At 40.9% G+C, this 23,415-nt stretch overlaps 1 protein-coding gene and 1 long non-coding RNA gene across 3 annotated transcripts in view; one reads left to right on the top strand and one right to left on the bottom strand.

Annotated features, from left to right (window-relative positions):
- Positions 1-23,415, bottom strand: part of LOC138182163 (uncharacterized) — a 37,332-nt gene that overhangs the window by 8,976 nt on the left and 4,941 nt on the right. The window lies entirely within an intron of this gene.
- On the top strand, positions 1,890-18,414 carry pot (zona pellucida domain protein papillote). Of its 2 annotated transcripts, XM_069117781.1 has the most exons (5): positions 1,890-2,046; positions 9,687-10,023; positions 12,499-12,655; positions 13,096-13,453; positions 14,564-18,414. In XM_069117781.1, the coding sequence occupies exons 2-5, from the start codon at positions 9,687-9,689 to the stop codon at positions 16,730-16,732; spliced, it is 3,021 nt and encodes a 1,006-aa protein (XP_068973882.1). In that variant the 5' UTR covers positions 1,890-2,046; the 3' UTR covers positions 16,733-18,414. The 2 variants fall into 2 exon arrangements, with proteins under 2 accessions (XP_068973882.1, XP_068973883.1); XM_069117782.1 differs by lacking the exons at positions 1,890-2,046; positions 9,687-10,023 and adding an exon at positions 11,729-11,968.

The following is a 23,415-nucleotide window of genomic DNA, read 5'->3' as shown; positions in this document are numbered from 1 at the left end:
TGGTAAATGTTCGAACATCCTGTTTCGTCAGTCTTTGTATACGTGTTATAATAACAACGATCGTTTATTAACGAAAATGTTCGATCTCTTCTTTCTTCCCCTCTGGATGAAAAAGAGAAGAAAAAGAGAAGAAAAAAAAGAAGAAAAAAAGAAGAAAAAAGAAGAAAAAAAGAAAAAAGAGATAGAAAAGTGCAGAAAAAGGGTAGAAGAGAAAAGTTTGGGTGTGGGTGTCGAAGATGGTCTTGGGCTTGCCATTTACGGATGTATGGCAAAACCGGATACAGAGAGTTACGAGACTGATCTAAAATGCGAAGAAAAAACTGAAAGAACCGAGTGTATCCGCAAACGTTCGAAGGATACTTTGAATCTTCATGTCGAAGTCATCGAACTCTGTGCACTTGTTATTCGTGCGTAAGGCCGTGATTATACAGAGAGCGGCGAGCGGTGAGCGGCAACAGCTGCGAAACAAGTGACGGCAAAGCGGCAGAAAATATATGAGATAAGCTTAAACGTTATTCTCAGTTGCTGAATTGATAAAAATTGGAAAAATTTCAGTCATTGTGTCAAAAAATGCAACTATTCCTGTACGTGTTGAAGCCGTGTTGCCGTCGAAACAACAGTTCAGCCACGTAACCGATGCATATAATGTCCGTTTCGGGTTCCATATTCTGAAATATTAGCTCTAGTTTCGTGCCAACAACTTTCGATACGTTGGCTATGTGCCCTACTATCTGGATCGATGAAGTTCGTTTTCTGATTCACGGTTAAACGTTTATAACACACGATTATATCATTTCCATTGATTTGATATATTTATAAAACCTGATTTAATCCATTCGTTAATCACGCGGAGTAATGTTTCAGACGAGCTGGCCACGATTACCTGGATGAATAAACGTTTTGTCCAGCAAGATTATTCGTCCTTTATTATTATACTCATGTTTTCTTCGTCCATTCCAACTATTACTTTGTTCCCCCGATTTCAGCTAAACTTTGCTCCATCCACAAAACAAATAACTCTCGGTAAAGTTGACGTAACGACTTCTCACGATATATTCGATGTATTCGATTCATTTTCTACAATAAAGGAACTTGTCATGGTCCGAGCAGCAGGTGATATCCAATAACGTGGCAAACATTTCGAATGGAATTTTTCTATACGCTCATCTTGGCATTTTCTTGTATTCGAATACGGCTTCGTTCGCGATTTTTAACAGCACTGTGAAATTCATACAACTTCGTTTTACGCACTGTATAATTAGAAAACACATTCTACGTAACATGAGATACTTTATTCCAATCGACGCTGATACTGTTAACTCGCTGATAGTGGTAACTCGATAAACGATGGAGCCAGATCAGTAATAGGATGGCAACCAGAATAGTAACCGTTGCTTTTTATCCTTGATCAGCATAGAGGACGAAACTGACAAAATTTCAATCGTGAAAATCGTGAAAAAATGAGAGGATTCGAAAGCGAGATAATTCCTCTTCGAAGGAATTTACGTGAAAAAGTACGTACCGTATGATCGATATAGTGTATGGAACGCAAAGCTCGGTACCACCTCGGCATCAGAGCCTGAAAGAGCAAGTGCCGAGAAGTAAGAGCAAAAGTACGTAGCTTCTGCGAGGTCTTGCAGCGCGACATAAGGCCACGCACTCGCAGGCGTAAATAGGTGGGTGGTTGGGTAGGTAAGGAGGATAGCCGTAAGAAGGATAGCCGTAAGAAGAAGGCGACCAACACACACTCTCGCTCGTAGCTATCGCATCCACACGTTTCTACATGTGCATGTACACGCAAAGGCTAAGAGTAAGAAAGAGTGAGGGTAACCTCTCTGTGGAACTGGCTGTGTTAAGAGGTCTCCCCTGTCGCAGGTAAAACGCTGCCTCTGGAAAGTGAGTTCAGTCGTGTCCGCGCGATCGTGTTGCACGATATTTACCTGCGCGTGCAAACTCTCGAATTCAGGAGCGTACCGTTCGCTCCGGGAGCCTCGCGAGTGCTACACAACCGCATCCTTGCACGCTGCCTACGACCAGCTAGACAAGGTACGAGTAACTACCTGTTACGCTTCCTATATACACGCAACAGTTTCGTGATACGTTACACGTTTCCCATTTTCAACTGTGGTAACGCCATTAGTGGTTTCTCCGTAGTTTCTTCGCCCATTTGTTCGATTTTGTTCGACTGTGTTCGATTTTGTTCGATTTTGTTCGATTTTGTTCGATTTTGTTCGATTTTGTTCGATTTTGTTCGATTTTATTCGATTCTGTTCGATTTTGTTCGACCTTGCACGACGTGATACACCATGGTGATGGATTACAGCGTAGATCTATACGACGAATCGATAGACTTTTATATAGTTATAGGCGTAGAGGCTAGAAGAACGGCAAAGTATAGGTAGAAATCCGTATAATTGGCATACTCGACCTCGACACGGCTGCTTGCACACGCCGATTCGATTTGTCGCTGTGTGGAAAACGGCAGGCTCGTCCTTGCGGATGACAGCATCAGCGACACCCACGTACGATCGAAAACCCTACGCATACTGCTCGTCGAAAGTTTCGTGAATTCCAAGTGACACTCAACACGCCTCCGCACGATCATTCACCTCCTTCTCTTTCTCTTTCTCTGTAATTTTCCACTACCGACAATCCCATACCTTCCACGAAGCTCGCAGTTTTAGTCGTCACTTTCTTAAAAAAGCTAATCTTCCTTCGCATAATTCAATATTAGCGTGAAACAGGCGAAATTTGCTTCGACTGTGCGAGTATCTACCGTCGATAACCCAACCTGGTCGTCGATTCGTGATATCGTCGATATGAAAATATAGAAGGAAATGTAAACTGTAAGCGGAATATTTAAAGAAGGATAAAGTACGAGCAAAGTTATTCGCGCGTAGCGATTAATTACTTTCACTGTCGACTCGATCGTTTACGGAGAGGTCGTGCAACGTGGAAAAACGATACGGTTGCTCCGACGCTGGCTCGTACTTGTAACCGAGCCGAGAAATAATATGTGTGCGTGTCCTCGGATATTATATGCGAAGAGGTCCGCCAGCAGAGGTTTCGCAGCTTCTACATTTCGGCCGCAAAACGACGAAACCGCGCGGATAAACGAGCCGACCGAGTCTGGGTTCCGCCCCCCCGTCGAAAACCGGTCCTGCTTGTGGCCGCTAGCCGATTTTGCCTGACCAACACATGCGGTCGCCATCTTGGATCGGCCGGGGATGACGTCATTGGTACAAGGCACGGCCGCTTGCTCAATTCTAGTTCCAGCTAGAGATGGAAACAGAGGCCGCGGCCAATAGTGACGCTTCGTTGAACGGGCCTTGATATTTCGCCTTTCGATTTTATTCATCTTTCGCAGTTTTATTGCCGAGGAGGATTTACAGTCAGAGACAGAAGCACTTATACGAGTCCAAGTTGACTCTAGTCCAAATACACTCCGCAACAAAAGCATAGCGTACTCTATCTATCTAAATTTAATGTTTCTGCAATTTCTGCGTGATAAAACCGTTCAATTTCAATGCTCGATCATCTTTATTATGTAGTTACGTTACATAGTTTGTCTTTACTATAGAAAACTGAACGAAAGTGCCACGTTATTTAAGTATTGTATATACCAAAGTAACTGAAAATCGGTCGAAAAATTTGTATAAATATGCATGAAAAATGATTTTCAATATTTTTCGCTCGCTTCTTTGCAAGCGATATATCTTGTTTTTTTAATATATCTAGAACAACGATTTCCCTGTTTTGTTCGATACAGTGTTTTTAAGACTGTAACACTGTCTGTAATGACTGTAATAACTGTCTATTATTAATTCTACCTAATAATTTTCCATTATAATAAGATCAAGTAATCCCGTTGGCCGTACCAAAATAATGTACTAAAACATTCCTTTTTCTCAATGTAGTCTCCTACACGTTTTGTTATCCACCTACGTTGCCCCGTTGGAATATTACATTTTCACAAGCGACTGTGGGTTTACGATCACTTGTTTGTTCATCTATTAAGTCAATGTATTTCCGACTATATAATCGTCTGTTTATACGTTTCATTTTAATTGCTCTGCAGTATCTGATTTCGGCCTAAATTGGCAATTTAATGCTTACTCTTCCTTTCCTTTTGTCGTGGAAATATGCAATACCAAGAACAATCTGGATCATTCAAAAAAAAAAAGAATCATTTTCATAAAAAAAAAAAAAAAAAAAAGGTCTACGTCATTTTCCATCGAGTAATGTCCTCTAGTGCAAAGTATAAACGTTTTTCATGTGTGTTTCATGGTAAAAGGTGATATCCTTTTCCACTTCTTCTGCTTTAAATGTGGACATTATTATGTAACGCATTGTTCGTTACGTTATATATATGTATATATGCGGAGCGGTGTGTCATACTGCCGAAAATGAATTTTACGCTTTTCTTAAAGTCACACGTTCATGGTAAGAATTTATCGTTTTCGATTGATCCTATATGAAATTTTCAACTTTTCAACGCCGACTACTTTTCTTGCTTCGATGTTAGAATTGTTTGTAATATTTCGTCGTCGGTTACCGATTTTCCATGTCCTATACCGAAATCTAGAAAATGGAAACAAGAAAGAAAAAAAGAAGACTAATACTCTCAAATTTCACGGTTTACCGCCGATACTCTCAAATGAAAATGGAAATAATTTCCATTGTTTTATAAAACTGTTTAAAAAAGGCCAAAGAAAGTTTTGTTAGTTGGATCGAATGGTATATGTATTTTCGCCATTTATATGTACAAACGTATAAATATATGTATATATTTTGAATATTTGTAATCCTACGTTAAACTCGAAGCGCTTTCACGTTTAATATGTAAAATAAATTTCCTCTGTACGAAAACGTAATTTGGAAGGAACGCAGATAACAGAGAAAATACGTGCACATAAAATTTGCAGAATTTGCAGAATTTTTTGCTAAAAGAAAATAGCCTTATTAGAATACTAATAGAATATTTTCGATTGAAGTAAAATTTTTAAGGCGAATTGGAAAATTATTATCACCATAAATTATGACTTACGGAATTTTCTAATATAAAAATATCCTTGACAACATATATTGTATATCGCAGCATACACCATATAATATAGTATATACATTAGATCGAAAATGTTTAATTATATGGAAAGTTGGCAAGTTTGAAAAGTTTTCCGCGATCTAAAAGATAAAATTTAATATATGATTCTGTTTTCGCATGTGTAATGTATTAAATTGTAATGTTTGCAACCGATTTGTAAAATGTTATCGACAATTTATTAGTAATTGAAACTTCAATTAACAACCCGCTAATGATTAATTATTGTTTGTTTCTACACGTTGGACTACTATGCAGATGGTAATCGTGATCGTGTATAATACTGAATAACGATCGAACAATGGTTTATTGCGCAAGATCTTACGGTTGTGCATTTTCTGCAATTTCAGTCTATATCGCATAGCAAGAATTCCTTCTTTACCGTTTCTGTCGGTATAGTATTAATAATTCGTCGTATTTTTCGAAGATTAACCGATAGTTGAAAGAGGAAAGGAAAATTAAACGTTAATTTAAGTGTTCCGCCAGATATTATACATTGATTTAGATTAGATATAAATTGGCCATAAACGATTATAACGATCTTTTACTTTTACTTGCAATTTTCATTATACAAACGTGACAAATTTTTCTCACGCAGCTTGAAGAAAGATCCGTCTTAATAGAAAATGGTAACGAAAAAACGATAACGATTCTTTTACATTACTCTTTTTAGCGACGTTTTTAATAATAGAGAAAAACAAGTTGATCGAAAATGATTCGAAGAGAGCGATGGAGTTAAGTAAAATATCGCATGATAAATTTTTCTTTTCTAATAAATTCTAGTATTGAATTATTAAAATTATAAGGGACAAAATTATTACTAAAATTAACATATCAAGCTATTTTTAACAATCTTTGACGCGATAATGTGGAAAATATAGTTAAGGAAGATTTATGCACGGTTTATAGAGTGTTACGTTTGAGAGGTGTTAAATATTTTAGTATTTGTCTTTGTGTGCGGATTTCACTGCGAATAGATATACCGAGAATTTAGGCTAGGTTTTGCCATATTTCTGGTCTTACGTCAGATACGAAATGACGAGTTCCGTTTTCAAGGAATATCCGTGGCTATGTACTCGTGTATTATTCGTAGAAATAGTTCTTCTTTTATTCATCTCGATTTCTGTTCCGATTGCTCTCAACAATGAAAGCTAACGAACCTTTCATTAAATCATTTACGTAATTAACATTTTAAGTGCTTAGTTTATTCCGATAGTAATGTACAGGCTAAAACGCATTTTGCACTTTACACGTAGAAAAAAGAGACACTGTACGCGCACGTGTTTGTGTTTGTGTGTGTGCGTGCGTGCGTGCGTGCGTGCGTGCGTGTGCGAAGTAAAAAGCAAATAATAAACAGAAACGAATTAATTCTGTGCTTCCTGCAGCTCCCAACATGAGATCAAACACTTTAGTTTTTACAACATTTTCATCTTTAAGAGACTATTATTGCCATTTACTTACGTGTCAGCACGTGTTCTCTTCGTAGTTCTTCGAACCTTTCTAGATGTTTCCTGCCCAATACCACGATCGTACAAACAGTTCTCCACACTTGCCAGAGAAAACTAAAAATTGAGAGTTGGAAAATCGAGTCGCGTCTAATCAAGAAACGTGAAAAATCAACATGGAAGATGAACGAAGATGGCGTTCTTGAGAGACAGACAGAGATGCGTAGAGCGTGTTCTTGCCCTTTGTGTTGATTTTTCACAATTAGCGACGATTCAATTTTTCGGTCCGTTTTCGCCTAGGCCTCGATACAAGAGTGTATATCTGTAGCGATAACAAAAAAAATTTATTTTCGTTTAAAAGTACAACGTATGTGGCAATTTATAGTTTGAAATTGATATTTTTAATTCTGCTTATAAGAAAAAACATATCGCTATAATTATATGACGTGTTTTCACATAAATCTATGAAGCAATTTATATTTAAAAATTCACGTTTTAGATTTCTGTGACAGTGATCTTGAACGATGTTCCTCGGATCTAAATCGTGTAGTAATTACCGGTACCGTTTTAAGTCGAAAGGGAGTATCCGCAACTTTCGCTCGAATCAAGTCATTGCCGCTAGATAGTATAATACAAAGATAGTTTATCTAAATGTATATTAAATAAGAAAGTCGTATCTGCAATGAAATTGAAGATATAACAGTTTAAATTTGTAACGTATGCGAAATCGATAGCTGGTTGTTAAATAGTAAAAGTCATTTTTCAGCAAATTAATGGGTTATAGGTTGTGTTATAGTTATATTCGGCCGCCGAGAGGTGACTGGCAACGCTAACATAGAAATATACAAATGCCAACGCCATCCCTGATTATTACAGATCCAAGTTCGACATAATAAACCTAGAAATACATATATGCACATATTACATAGACAACTTTTACGAAAACCAGTCGACTTTAATTCCCTCCCGAGGCAAGATCCGGGTTGCAGTTGCAGGAATTCCAATAAATCGCACCGAATCGACACATTCATCTTTCTTAAAACGAGCATCACTCTTGTTGTACCGTTACATGTATGATCAGAATTTTTTTTTTTTTTGTTTTTTTTTTTTGTTTTTTACAAAATAAGACTCCAGGACGAAAAGTTCACAAGCGTTAAATCGCAAGTGACTGATTTTTTAAGGACATGCTGTACTTTATAAAAATATCACTATCGGTGATGTACGTATTTTCATCGTTGCAATTATATTGCTGACATATTTTTTATACTTTATTTATTCTATAAATAAATACGTAAGGCTGGTGAAAATAATGAAATTTCCGAGTCTCTTATAGAGCCTCTTTTTGTACACCGTAGAAAGAACTATCCTTAACGAGTAGTTATATAAATCCTTTCGTGGCACATTTCGATGGATTCGCAGCGTGGATCGTGCAAGGGCACGGGCGCATACACGAGCCGGAGTTTCGCTGGTGCGTGGCTAGTGAAAGTAGAGTGTTTGCGCAACAAGGCGACGTTGTCTCTCCTTCGGATACTGGTTCGACTTTAAAGGCTCGATGCCTGTCTGTCTCCTAGACTTTCAACCGTCCCAGCTGTTAACGACATTGCTCTCGTTGCACGCCTGCTTTTCTTTTTCCCCTTCGCATCGACAGTTTCTTGCAGTCCGTTTCCTCTGTCTTTGCGTATCGTCGTACAACTCGCGTCATCTTCCTACTGTATTCGTATTGTAAATACAGTTTAACATAGCCTAATGGAGAAGCCATCTCGTTCTAGAGAAGAACGTTCGAGCGTAAGAACGAAAGACGTAAGAGAAGGCAAAAAAAGATATTCAATTCAATTTGCAAATTTTTCTGAAATAGTACGATAGAACCTCGATCGTTAGGATTATTTTTCGAATAATAAAGCATCTAAACGCTTTTCGTAATATCGTCGAATTAAATGCGACCGATTTTTACGTGGGCATTGCAGTTTCGAATAGTTAATTATAAATTTTGACGATCGACGATGGTCGATTTTTTTCTTCGAAATTCATGGTGCGCGATAAGAGACGACATTGTTCGCGAAACGCGCCAATATTGTATGCGACGTTAGAACGATTCATTATCCAGACATTGTCCGCTGTGTATCTAAATAAAAGCCGAGAGCCGAGTTAGAACGGAATCGATATCGAGGACTGGACGATATGTATCGAGCTCGCGTTACATACCACTGAGAAGAGAGAATCGTAGAATAGGTGTGTCGCGACATTCCTCGTTGGAATCATTGATTACGAACACGTACGCGTCTTCTACACGAAAACTGCATGTATGTACGTATATTATAAATAATACAGGCTCGACGGCTCCGTCCGATTCATTCACTTGGAACGTGATCAGCAAGATGATTTCGTTCTATCCACTTGCACGCACTTACGATCAGTCAGCACTTTTCGTTCGAACGACCGTCCCAGCGATTATTTAAGTACACCGTGACTCACGAAACTTCATGTATATGTATACAGAGTGTGCCACCAACTTTGTCCACCTGAAGTATCTTTGTTATTTCGAACAATACGTTTCGAATAAAAGTTGTGGGACTTGAAGGAATACATAACGTGATAGTAGCGGTCTCTTGACAAGTGGCTGCGTTATTATTACAAGATATAATATAAATAAATAAATAACTCGTAGAATATTTCATTGCGAGAAGTAGTAGACTCGTCCGAGTCCATTATGATCTGGCTATATTTTGTAACTAATCAGGTGGGGTCTATGTAATGGCAAAAATTGTTATTTTTCTGGTAATTGGGAAAGTACGTTATGGTGAAAGTAATCGTAAATGTACCGAATACGAGTAGCGCACTCGTGGAAACATCTGAATATTTCTGTCCACGTAAATATCGTCTCGCAATCGAGACTGCAACAGTGCTGTCTGTCGTGAGCAGCAGATATTGCCGTTACAAGCATCCAAAACCAAAATCATATCGAGGAATTGCCAATTTGCGTATCCTTGTACGAACTCCTGTTCTACGTAAATGAGGTTTACGTGGTCCGTAATGTGAAAAATTTGGCTAAGAGACAAGGCGGTTGTCGGCGATCTATCGAGCAAAGTTTACTCGTATATTCCATCATTGGTACATAAAAGATTCTTTTGATCGTTTTTCAGATGCTGTCGAGGTTGCTGGTCGTATTCTGGATGGCACTTCCTCTAGCGCTATCTCAGAGTAATTATGCGTCACAGGGAAACAGTATCGAGTATCAGCCTGGTTTGCCGCCCAGCACAGTGTTAAATGGAAAAGTAACAAAATTGGACGACATCTCGTCGATGATATTTCTGAATCGTACAAAGGCCTACCTGAATTGCAGTCAAGGGAGCATGCAGGTGGAACTGAAATTCGAGGAACCGTTTTACGGGGTCGCGTACGCTGATTTCGATCGAAACAGTGCCTGCATATTCAAAGGACGCGGATCGACCAGCGCCAAGTTGGAATTGCCTCTGAAAGGTACGTCGTTCTATCTCTTTTACTTTCGCTTCTTCTTAGACTGTGGTAGCGACGAGTTCAAGTACGAGGCAAAAAGGTTGCAACATTGATCGTCTCTAGACTCGAATCCGTCGTAAGAACGTCGAAGGAAAGGGACGTATCCGAGTTTGGGCTAGTCTCTTCGATACGGTCATAAAGGCCAACGAATAATTAATATTACTTGGTTAATACTACTTGATTATAGAAGAATTTCACGCGAGTTGGTTCGTCTCGGCCGGATTAAAGGAACTGATTCGAATCCAAGATGTCGATGATCTTCGTTTTTAATTATAACTGCTAATTGGTCCACAGCGGTCAATAATACACCGGTTAAGAGCTGAAAGACGGTAGTTGTGTAATTTGACAGGCAGATGTAATATAAAAGGAAAAGAGGGCCTTTGTTTGCCTCTAAACGATTTCTCCGCGTTATCGAGTATAAAGAGAATCGTTAACGAACTGACAAAACCTACTGTGATAAACCTACTTCGACTGGGACGATAGAAGCAAAAATTTCAAACGTTCGTAGCGAATCTGGACGATGCACCAGTTACGAGGAGCTATTCCTTATGGAAAACGATCGAACGAACCATTAAATTAATACCCCTATGAAGAGGACCGATACTGGATGGACTACATAACCCGGAGAACAAGCAGAAACGATGGTATGTAGAACAAATTTCCAAAGCAATGCAGAACAAATACCGTACCAACGACGTACACGAGATACATCAAGAAAATCGACATAACGAGAAGTAAGACAGCACACCAAGCAAAAATACTAAGAGACCTATGATGCCGCTCGGGCAAGCGATCGAAAGCGATCAGGTTTACTACGATAGACACTTAGACTCGGATTTATTACCCTTTCACTCTGTTTCGACGATTGGCTACTTGCCGCTAATTTGCAAATGTGCAGAGATTATTCTTGTCCAGAAATCAAGCAAACCAATCTCGTTACCTTCCATATTGTCAAAAATAATGGAAAAGAATAACGAAAGAATAGTAATAATAATAATAATAAGCGGAAAGCAAGCAACAGCTAATCTATTTGCGGCGATCTAGTTTCACACACAACGCCACAACGCCACAACGCCGTCGAATATAACCGCGTTTTCACGGATGTAGAAAAAGCGCTTGACAAAACTATCGCAACTATTTGCAAAATTATTGATAGGTTATCTCTTCGATTCGAACGTATCATTGGTAATCCATAAACGATACGCGAGAAAAAGTTTACTAGCAGGGAAATGAGAACGATACGAAGCGGACGAGGACGAGCGACGAACGACGAGATGAGATACAGCCAAGGCACTCTAGTTTGTTGTTACGACACACGTACTTCGGTAAAGATTACTAGAGTGACGAAAAGAACGAATTTTGCTGGGCGTGAATTTTGCCGAGCGCGACAGCGAAAAACGCGTACGAGTAAGTACAGAGGCAAAGTTTTCGAGTGTTAAAACCTCGAGCATGTCGATATAGCGAGGCGCAGCGGTTCTCCAAATTCTCTCGCTACAAGCGCGCGAACCAAACGCGGAAGCTTCGTCTCGGTGACGAGACGATGTTCGAATTTCGAAATCCGCGACAGTTTGATTTTCGACGAGCCGTGGCGGATCGTCGAGTCCAACGGCGGTCGTGCGATCATCGATGAAAAACACTTGCCGCCCGCCGTTCAACTTCCGCCGGTTCGATGTAGGCTCGGGCCGCCGAACGTGGTCGAGGTAAGCGGAGCACCGCCTCGCGAGCGCATCGAAATTGCCCGAATCACTCGACGCATGATAGACGACTCGAGAATGATAGAAAAATAGTGGTCGTATCTCGCGAGCCACGCAAACGCTTCCAATTTCAAGCCACGCAAGCCGATAGACAAGAAATCTATTTCTCGGTATCTCTGTCTATGGTTGGGAACGAAGACGAGTCGAATCATGGCGTAAGTAACATTTTCTTTGGGTTCTTTGCTTCTGGAATACGTACTCTTCGACGTGTTTGCGCATAGCGCATAACGCAATGTAACGCGTATAGAGGGTAACAAAATTAGTTGTCATGGCTTTGGCAGGTGAGCGCATTGGCCATTGCAGATGTACAAAATTCACCTTCGTTTTGAAATTCAAAGGTCAAATTTTTGTATCGCGTCGTATCTTTTACTCGTCGAGGAGGATGAAAAGTCGACAAGCTTTGTGACAGGACTTGTAACAAGGTTTGTAAGAAGAACGCGCATTTGCATACAATCACCGGGTTTTATAGGCCTTTTGGAGACCAGCTCCGAACCAATTAGCGCTCAGTTTCCGCCCGTTTACTTGCTACGATCGGTTTTTGTGGTCGCGCCAGGCTACAGAGGAGGCGCAGGCGAATTGCGCGCCGTCGTATGATCGAATCGCAGGTTGTGTTTAGAAAATGTTTCGATCGTTACAATGCTTCTAACAGTCGATCTAACAGTGTCGATGGTCGTTGATGTTGCAGGATGCGGCACGAGGCAGGATCCTCAACGCGTGTTCACAAACAACGTTGTAGTTCGCTTCCATCCTGGCCTCGAAATGGACGGCGACGAAGTTATTACGATAGTTTGTAGGTATCCTCCGCCTGTGGCACCTGCACCGCCGGCTCCTCCGGCCAGCATGTGAGTTTACCCTCTCACCGTTCTCAATTATCATCTTTCTCTCTTTTAATCTCAGCTACCCGCGCATCCCGCGCATCCCGCGCATCCCGCGCATCCCGCGCCAGAAATCGAAATACAAACTCAGTTTTCCGCGATTCATTCGCCGCGCGTTTACGTACGTTATTTCGTGTGTGTAATTGGAATTCGCGGAAACTGGTTGGAGAAACTGGGCGAATCAAAGTTCTCTTCTTTTTGAAACAACAATTATGAGAAGAATCGTTTAATTTTAAACCATGGCAGGGTACAGATAAACGGAATATAGGTATACGGGTGTGTATCCCGTTCGATCGTTCCGATCACCTTTTATCGATCATACAGTCCACTCTGACATTCTAAAAGTTGCGAATCCCGACGTAATTGAAAAATATCCGATAACATCTTGAAAACATCTTTGTCCATAGCTTGGCTACCCCGGCGCCAGTCCCGCCGTCCGAACCACCGTTGAAAGGATTTCAGATTCTGCTCATCATCTGCGCGATTCTGTTCCTTTCGTTGCTGTTACTTGGCCTCGGTTGCTCGTACATGTGCTTGAAACGAAGAAACGTTCGCGTGATCCACCGACATCCGTTCGGAAGTGGCTCGGGCTCGGAAATAACAAAACTCTCCACTTCTTCCCTAAGCAACATCACCATGTTCGAGGGCTTGAAGATACCTAGGGCTCATGCTCTTCTACACGCACCTCCGTCCACCACCGGTAGCGATGCCAACCTGATGATCGACCATTCATTACCCAGCGATTATCCGAGCGAGAGCTCCGAGGTAAGTTGTTTCGTATGGAAGATGGATACAGAGAAATCGATTAACGCGCGTATGATTTTTAAATAACAATTAGCATGAGTTTCGATGCACGCGGTCCCTGTCCCTACTGTAATCACTTTATTCTGCTGAAACTTGATAATAATCGACACTGTCAACGTCTGTCTGTCATCTTATCACTCGAGAATCCTTGAACTCATTTTCACGAGATTCTTTCTCCTATCTATGTATTTATTATTATTATTTGGTCAAGTTTTAAGTTATATTTCATTAAAATTAGTTCGTAGATTGACAAATCAAGGAAAAATGCTCAAGGATAGAGCGATTGAACAGCGGTTAATGCAACGAAACTCTTTCGTTTCACATGTTTCTCGAATAAAACTTTTACATAGTGTAATTCCAGCATATTTTACATTTTTATTTTACAATTACATCGTCTTATTTTTCTCGCCTACCAAATATACATGTAAATGTCATTTCATACATATTGTGTTTTGTCTTGTTGTTTTTTCTCGTTGTTTTGAAGAATGAAAAAAACGTTCATTGTTACAATGGTATCGTCTCGTGGACATTTGAAACCGAACTGTTCGCGTTGTGGTTAACGTAACACTATGATCCCTCGATACGAGAGACATTTACGAGGAACGTTGAATACGGCAATCGTCGCATGCTTGCGCTACTATATACAGTCGATCAACGTGGCTTTTTAACGGATGAAATATCGACGATAAGCAAAACGAACGATAAGAACGAACGTCTTCCAGATATTACATAAAACGTTCTTTCTCTATTTTATATTACGTATGTATCTATGCGTATTATTGCAAATATAGTTATCTTTTACAAAGACGTGAAACTGTGAAAATCTCTGCTAGATTAGCGTTTGTGTCATTAAGAATGGAATTTTTTCGTACGATCGATTCAAAGACTGTGTTCGCAATAGTTTCAAAGAATGTATACCATGTTATATGTCGCACTGGTATATACGTATAAATAAAGTTACAGGTATAATTACCCTATGTCAATCATAGTCTAATTACTAAAATATCTGAAGAGCTTTTCATTCGAAATGTCACCTGAGAATTAATGGAAATGGTACGTTTTTGTTTACAGGTGGATGAAGAACCTTCTCTGCCAGTTTCATCCGCCGGCTCTTACGACAACAAAGCCTTTGTTCACCACGAGACTCATCAACGCCAAGAAATTCGTACCACCAGCTCCCTTTATTCCGAGACGGTTGCCGCGGAAGTGGAAACGTCTTCCATGACAGCGGCAAACGCTTCACGCAGCGCGGTTCCTCGCCATATGGTAGCCATGCCGATCGAACCCAAGTTCGACGTTCAAATGCGAGTGAAGCGAGCCCCACCTCCTCCGCCGAGTCCTCTACCCTCGGAATCCGACATAGCAAGCGTCGCTCTAGAAAGAAATCTGACCACGATTCTCGAAAAGGAAGAATCTAGCCTCACGCGCAGTCTTGACAGTCCCCCAGCCAGGATGACTACATTCTCTTACGTTCCGGAGCTCCATGGACCTCCAGGAGGCGCTCCACCCACGTCCAGCATCTCCAGGCAGCAAACACCTCCAGTCTACTCGAGAATCTTGAGGAAGCAGGCCGAGAGGGACACCACGACCAGCACTAGCATCGTTCAGGAACGAATTCCCTCGCCTTCTCCCATAGAACAGCCTCCTCCTTTGCAACACCATGAAATTCGTAGACCCAGATCCTTGACTTCCTTGAACACCGAGCTAACCGAGACGCGTTCTCTGACCGAAGTAACTGATCATACACACGCCAAGTACAGAGTGGCTAGTATCCTAGCTCCGACTCCACCGCCACCTCCTCCAATTGTTCCGACAGTCACTACTACCCACACAGCTGTTCAGCATCGTGAACATCGCCTGTTCCGCGAGGAAGTGACGGAGCCTTTGGTGGAGCCCCAGGTCGTCGCTCCTAGGCGGCCAGAGATAACCACGCACGAAGTGGACGATGTGTTTTTAAAGACAGTGACGGAGAAGAAGACTATCGAGGATGTGGAACGTCACCGTCGTCAGGTGACCGAGTATAGAACTAAACCGCCACCGCCGGATCCTAAGTGGGACGTTACTATCAGGAATTATCCTAAAGAGAATCTCCCACCGCCTCCACCAGAATGGGAGAACTTCTCTGATGTTAGTTCCACCTCGAATCTGACGATTACCAATGAGCCAACGGGCAGTCAGATCGACGGGCCAGCTGACGAGGAACTGGACATCAATATAGAGCCTACGTATACCGCTAGAGCCGAGATTCCTTGCAGACCACCTCCAGTCAGCCATCGTCGTTCCATCGATGAAACAGACGCTGATTGGTTCTCTAGACTGTCTCGTGTCTTGGACCCCCGTTATGCCTCCGAATTCACTGACGGAGAACGAGCAAAATGGCGCGAGATAATTACCACGGATAGTACATTACGGACCCTGTTAACGGAAGCCGTGGTTAAAGAGGACTACGAATTGATACGAAAAGATACCAGATATGCCCATCTATTCTCTCCAGCAAAGTGGGACGTGATCATCCGAATCTTGGGGCCTGCTGCAACACAGCCAGGTTCCGCTTCGTGCTCTACCCATGGAAAGAATCACGGGCAGCGATATAAGAGGTCCAAGTCCTCTGAATGGGACACCAGATCGAGAAGATCATCCTTGCCTACTTTGTACGAGTATGAGAGCGATGGAGGTAGTTCTGCTCATACTCAGAGCCACAGACTGCAGGTATCACAGTCTACAGCGGCGATGAGCCAGTCGAATCGATTACGTCGACTGGCGTCGAGTAACAGAGGCACGGGCGGCGTTAGTGAGGCGGACGTTAGGTCCATGTCGGAGATGACGGTGAGAGACTTTGCCAGAGTGGACAGAGACGACTTGACGAGTTTGAGTTCGTTCGAGGGAGCAGATTCGCTGGTGAGATCCTTGAGTCAGCCAAGTTTGGCCAGAAGCGGTTCAGAATTTACCGAACACTGGGGAATTCCCTCGGGCATGCTGGATCTCCCGCCTTGGACAGCGGAGGAGGAGGAAGAGGAGGAGGAGGAGGAGGGAACTAGTTCTGTGGAGACGACGCCCAGAGCGATGAGAAGAAACGATCATCTGGAGGTGCTGGCGTCGTTCGACGATCACAGGCAGGGATCATCCACCACTAGATCGAGTCGATACATGGAGAGGGAAGTGAACAGTGTGCACGTGACCGAGAGTCAGAGGAGTTCCAACTGGTTCCACGATGATTCTGAGCCAGAGATGCAGATATGAAGATGTTTAAGAGAAGCCGCCTACGTGTTCCATTCTCTGCAACGTCTTTCTTCGAGTTTTTATAAAATCGAGTTATTATAAGAAATTACACGTGATCATTATGGCAGAGGTTACGAGTATTATGCGGATCAAGGTTATCGAGGAAAAATCATGCCAGTTCGATTAAGTATAGTATTATGAGAGAATAGAAAAGGAAATAGAAGGCAGATACGCTATTGTTTAGAAGTATTTGGATGCCTGGTGCAATCTCATCGAACGATTTACGTTTCTCTTGCATTTTCAATATCGTAACGAAAGAACGTCTCTCTACCCTGAATGAATTCTTTACATCTTTTGATCTTGTCACCTGTTGATCTCAAACGTCTACACACGTGTGCACATGTTATACCTTTGCGATAGCGTATGAACGTGACCAAATACTTATTGGAAGGTAGCGTACATTCTAGAAATATTACATTACAGAGGCCGAATCGAAGATTGAGAAGATATCTGAATTAAGCTTCGTTGAGGTTAGTTAAGCTTCTGTTAACACATTTATAAGTGGAATTTCCTATCTTCGACTCACGCGTCTGCGTCAGAAGCGGTCTCACCGTTATACGGGAGACTGTGGTATCGCAGCGATGCATCGGTTCTGATCACGTCCTAGCTGTGTCACAGTACACGGTTGTTTCCTTCACGACTTATTTTAAATTTTCTGTTAACAAAAATTTCATTAAAACCACGATACTATAAAAATGTATTTCAAAGAGTTTCGCCGTTGCAAGTTAGTGTCTCGTTAGTGTCGTCTCACCGATACAAAGGCTAAAGCGATCCCACTGTACGGGTACGTTGTGCGTCCCCCCCACCACCCCAACCCACCCCCACCCTCCCTGAAGTGCCCGGGATCTGATCAACGTTTAGGGTCGTGAAACGATGCGACAAAAAGCAAGGTGGTTTACTTGTTGTCGGACCGATATCAATCCGACAACGTCAAAGACAACTTTTTTTTTTCCACGTTGATCTTTTCCACGTTGCACTGTCGTACGGGCAACTCGCTCTCCTTTTCTACTGTCACGGTTCCTTCCGCACCGATCGTTTTCCATGTCTTACGACGTACGACATATACGAACGCTGCCGTATCGTCGTACAACCGATTGCTTGTCGTTATGCGACATCCAGCTAGGAGATAGAATAAAAGTGCTTCTAACGCAAACGTGTGCGTTAAAATAGGTGAGATCCCCCGTCTTAAACTGAAACTTAGACTTAAACTTAAAGGAAGCGATGTTTCCTGGAATGTCTATCGTAATGAAACAAAATGTAAAAGTTGGATTGTTAAAGCTTTTGAAAAGCGATATTAGAAAGAGACACGATCTATCTGAACGAGAAATTAATTATTATGACCGATATGAATTAATAATCTCGGTACATCGGGCATGTCATTTTCCGCTAGAAGAATAAGTTACAGAAGATTAAAAAGTGTACAAATCATCTGAGGAGAATATGTATAGAAAGGACCGATGATATATGGTCACCGTCATTGAATTCAGACTCGAGGCAAACGATTCAGACTGCGATGAGAATAAAACTGGAAATAACGTTACACGATCCAGCAAACATCCGTTGTTCCCTTCGAGTCAAGTTTTGCAGAAAGAACTTCAAGTTTGCTTGAAACGTAGAGCGATACATATATTTCGAAGCAAGTAAATATCATCAGGTTCAAGTTGAATTTAAGTGACTTGAATGAAAATGGCTTGACTAGTCTGAACGATGCTTCAAAGAGTTCCCGGAAAAGCCAGACTTTCCGAATACGAAAGACTTTTATTAGACCTTGTATTATAATATCTTTTAATTCGTATCTGAACATATTTCCTTGACGTATTTCGTCTATATAGTTGTCAAAGTGGCAACAACTACAGACATTGCGACGTACGAGATAGCAATATTTGGAAGCATGTAAAAAAGATTTTTTACAATTTTCGTAGCTTCGGGACAAGTATTTATTCGGTTCTGCGATATAGATTTACAAACGAGTATCGAAATTTTAAGCAATTAGAAAGTTAGAAGCATCGTTGGAGAAAGTACTTGAACATTGGAAATACATATGTGAAATATGTAAAGAGCTAAATCGTAAGTAAGAAAAAATCAAATTTATTATATGGAGAAAGTATGTTTGAAGCTAAGCGTTTTTAGGAATATGTAATAGGCGATTTAAAAAGGCGATTTTTTCGATCACTGTGAAGATAACGGCAGTGGACATTGAAAATGTTCCCCTTCAATATCTGCGGCTTACAAACTATATAACCTCTGTCATAATATCCAGATTTCTTCAAATTGGCATTTACATTTTCCACGAATGTCGCATTATTCTCCTATTTTTGTACCTTTCTATTAATTGTACCGTTTGAAATATCTATTCTTAATTTCATATTGTCCAGGATGATCAAACTTTTCACTGCCTTCTCGCATTTCTTTACGATATCTCTACGAATTCTCTACGATTACGAATATCGACAGATTTTCGAACGAGCATTCGCGTGTTTGCGACTCAATGCGTTGACTGTTGGATCATCGAAGCACGAACACCTGAGCTTTTTAATTAATTCGAGACAACGGAAGAAATTATTATCCGTATAATAAATCGACTGTGAAGGGAAATTATTGTTCCTGTTTTGAAATTATTTGTCGAAATTAAATTTTTCTTGGTCATTTTATTTCCATTTAAAATTGAATTGCGAATGGAATATACGTTGAAAGAATGTAAAAGATTGGAAGCATGTGTTTGAGATTAATAGTTCGTTATTTATTTTTTGTCAGGCGTTAAGAAACGTTAATCTTGATAATGAACAGTCGATACATTGAAGGAACAACAGTTAGCCATTCTCTCCACTTGTCACTCGAATTCTGTAAATGGAAAAAGCGAGAAACGTCGAACAGGGTAAGAATATCCGAGATTATCGGACGAGTGAAACTGTAGAATTTGGCGAAACGAATCCAATCATGAGGTACGAGTTAACCCGAAACGAATTGAAGAAACGAATCTACGACTAACCACGCGACAAAATCGCTTTCTTAACGATCGGTGGCGCATTTCGCGAACCTTTTACCGTATTAACGATATTTAACACTTTTGCTACGCATCTATGTAAAATAATCGAATTATATTTGAAAATTGGCAAATTTTCAAGAAACTTCTCCGGGAATATATTGTAAACTACTTTCTATTCCTGGAAAAGATTATTTTGCGAATAATACAAAATATATCGAGCTTACAGAATATCAGATATTCGATACGAATAAAATTAACTTATAAATATTCATCAATTTTATGTAAAACCTAAGCTTTTTCCTTTTTTAGCTTCTACCTATATCAAAAGTCATAGGATATTCGCACTCCACGTTTCTTCTTCTATCTTTATTAAAGAGTAATAAAAACTTTTGTTTTTATCACATATTCTCTTTCTTCCTTTTTTTTATTACCAAAACTATCTTTTTATATCGAAAACTATCAGATATTACTAATTCCGTTTAAATCGAGGACGATCTGTATTACAGCAACAATACAATTATTAAAAAATACCTTTACCTTTTTCTTTGTAATTATGGAATCAGATTAACGGAACTATCATATTACACGCTCATTTACAATACTATAAAGAAACTTAGAATAGTAGATCTTGCGATGCTCGTAAAGGAACGAACAGAGCGGGAGAGAGTGAGTACATCCCGCCCTTGCAGGGTACCGCGCCGAAGGACGGCCCTACGCCGTCCCAGGTGGTCATAGAGGCCGACACGCCGAGGAGGATCCGGACCTCCTCAGACTTGCACGACGGCCCAGGGGATGTCGTCGAGACGGGTGGTCCCTGCCACTATGTCCGAACTAACCAAGGAACGACTCCCTCGGACAGGAGAAGACGCAAGAGTGTTCCGGCATTAATTCGAAAAAGGTGCCGGGGCATCCCAGTTGAGCGACAGGCGGGTCCACCGTGGGCTTTTAGTCGGTATAGTCCGACATTACCCCGCCGCTTCCAAGAGTGGGAGAGGGGCCGGGGCACGTCCGTGAGGATTTCCTCGCGTGTAAAAAAAAAAAAAAGTAGATTTTGCGAATGGTTTCTCATTTTTATTGTTTTTGTATACAAGTTTTCCAGCACAAAAATATTACGCTATATATTACGCTTTAATAAAAATTACTCTCATTTTGATCACAATTAATAATAACGAATGCTAGTAACAACAACAATTTGTTAGAACATTCTAATCGCGCGTAATACGTACATGCCACTTAAGTAACCGTCAAAAGATTTTCCTGTCTTCGTAAAAAGCAACTGGATCGAAGAAAACCTTTGTTTTACGATGTACGACACAATGTTTATGCGGTGAAATTTCTTTCGAGATTGAGTAGAAAGTGTTTGGTCGTTTGCGAGATGTAACAACGTCGTATTGTAAGATCAAGAGAGGGGGCCCCTTTTTCTATGACGAACGGGCGCAGTTATATCCTAAATGGTTGATATTTAACCGAAGAATCCGCTCGCCTGCTGAACGATAGTTTGGCACGATGAATCGCCGATAAGCGAAACGTATATATATTTGTCATTTTCGCAAAAAAAGATTTGTAAAACATTGTGATGTAGAAGGTAGAGTAATACGATACAACTTCCGATATCCGAACATCTGTTCTCTCTTGTTACGATATAATGTGTTACTATGTTCGCTTTAACCACGGACCATTAACGTTTTAAGGCAATTTTCAGCATAAAGGTGAAACAAGATATCGCACGTATTAACAGCGGTCGTTGTTTAGTTAGAAATTTCTTTATAAAGATAGAACGATGATCAAACACGTTGCAGATAGATTCGAAACCTGACTAGAAGCTAACGGAAAGTCTTGGTCTGTCGACGAGAGAAGAAACCAAGTATACATATACACTGTAAAAGGTAAGTATAGTTTTTACAGTTTACTGAAAACTTTGTACCTTATGCCTTTTTTTACAAACATATTAAAGAAAAAAAAAAGAAGCCTGGAAAAAAATTGTTTGATCGTTGAAATGATCATAGAAAATTTGTTAATCAGGCACGGAGCTCGATGCGTGCTAAAGATACGTGTCGGCCGAATGCAACGATGCAACATTGCCAGCAAAACGGTTACACAAAGATCGATTCTTTTTCAATGTCCTCTTTATTAATTAATTGCTTCTTTCAAATTGCATCGTTGCGAACGATATATTACGCTAAATCGTTTGAAAGATCACTATCCGAGTATGAAATGGCTGGGAAACTGTGCGTCGCGAAATTGTCAGACAATTGCAAGAGTCTGTGTATACGTGTATTTCCAATTAGTTAATTTGTCGACTAACGTCCTATGTTTGGAAGCCGGTAAAAGCAACAGAATCTTTTATGCAAATTATCGAGTAACGCTATCAAGAAATTATACTTTTGTCCTATAATCGCGAGAAGATCGTACTTTCATACTATGAAAAATTGTGAAAAATCAAAGAAAAAACAAACGATACTGCAGAACATATTGCCCGATATAGATGTTAAGTTAAATGAAACGTGATATATGGAAAAGAAAAGATCGCGTCGTCGCAACGTCCACCAAAGCAAACCTAATTGTACTCGTACGCGTTTGAGATCCGATTTTCTTCATCCCCCATCCCCCGTATCCATAGACATAGCCATAGCTATAGTCATAGCCATAGTCATATACATTATAGGCATTCCTCGATATACGAGCATATACACGCGTGTGTTCTCCTCCGTGAATGTAGCAACAAGTGCTCTCCAAGTTGTTGAATTCGAGGAACGCAAGAATGCAGGCAAGTGCGTTTAATCGTGCGAAACAACGATACGCAGCACGAAATACTCTGTGATATTTTCTATAGATACACGGCTGTTTGTCGGGAATACAGCGTAGCATGGAAACGTCGAGATCGGATGGTGGATCGATCCCGAATCAGTGAAGCGCGTAAGTAGTTGAAAAGAGGGTATCGGCCGGGGGAAAACGTGCGATGATCGGATGATCGGATGATCGTACAAGAGAAGCAACGAGAGTGGGGTTAGGTTATAGTGGCGAACCACGCTGCATAGAGTGGGGTTGAAAGGTGGCGCAGTCATTTATGATGGCCGGTTCATCCGACGCGACGGATCAGTTGCTCGTCCGACCAACAACGACAGAAACCTCGGGCGAACCGAACGTACGATGAGCTGCTGTCGGCTTTGATTCGACATTGTCACGCTGTGCACCGCGAGATGGACCGAGAACGTTCGTGAAATTCTTCGTTCGGGGAACAGCGATTAATCGTTGAAGGGTCGATAGTTGGTCCGAATTATTCTACAACCGATTTTGAAAACTAAAGAAACTCGAAGAGGAAAATATTTGGTAGACGACGTTCGATTTTCTAGAGAGGAAAAGAAAATTCAATATCGAATCGGAGATTTCGCGAGATCGAGGATTCGTTTGTTCGATTGGTGGTGTTTTTGAGCTAGTCTGTAATCGGCAACTCGCTTTTGCAATGAAGGGAAGGATCGTTTTTCGAGAAAGATATTCCACGAAGGAAGGATTTATTCCAAGATATTGGACTTGAAGGCGGAAATAAATCGTAAATCGTAAAATACAAATTTTACGAGATTCGATACTGAATCGAGGATTTTGACCAATCACCGGAGACTTGGTGCTGTTGCAAAGTTGTTCCGCGATTAGAGACCGA

This window comes from Bombus flavifrons, chromosome 7 (genome assembly GCF_040668555.2).
Source record: "Bombus flavifrons isolate JBK064 chromosome 7, iyBomFlav1_principal, whole genome shotgun sequence".
In the NCBI taxonomy this organism is placed as follows: domain Eukaryota; kingdom Metazoa; phylum Arthropoda; class Insecta; order Hymenoptera; family Apidae; genus Bombus; species Bombus flavifrons.
This window is presented reverse-complemented; position numbering and strand designations above follow the sequence as displayed.

What these genes read in the sequence shown, in the direction of transcription:
- pot (XM_069117781.1), top strand. Translation starts at nt 9,687, where the DNA reads ATGCTGTCGAGGTTGCTGGTCGTATTCTGGATGGCACTTCCTCTAGCG. An exon ending in CCGGCTCCTCCGGCCAGCAT is followed by an intron (nt 12,656 to 13,095) that starts GTGAGTTTACCC and finishes CTTTGTCCATAG; the next exon opens with CTTGGCTACCCCGGCGCCAG. An exon ending in ATCCGAGCGAGAGCTCCGAG is followed by an intron (nt 13,454 to 14,563) that starts GTAAGTTGTTTC and finishes TTTTGTTTACAG; the next exon opens with GTGGATGAAGAACCTTCTCT.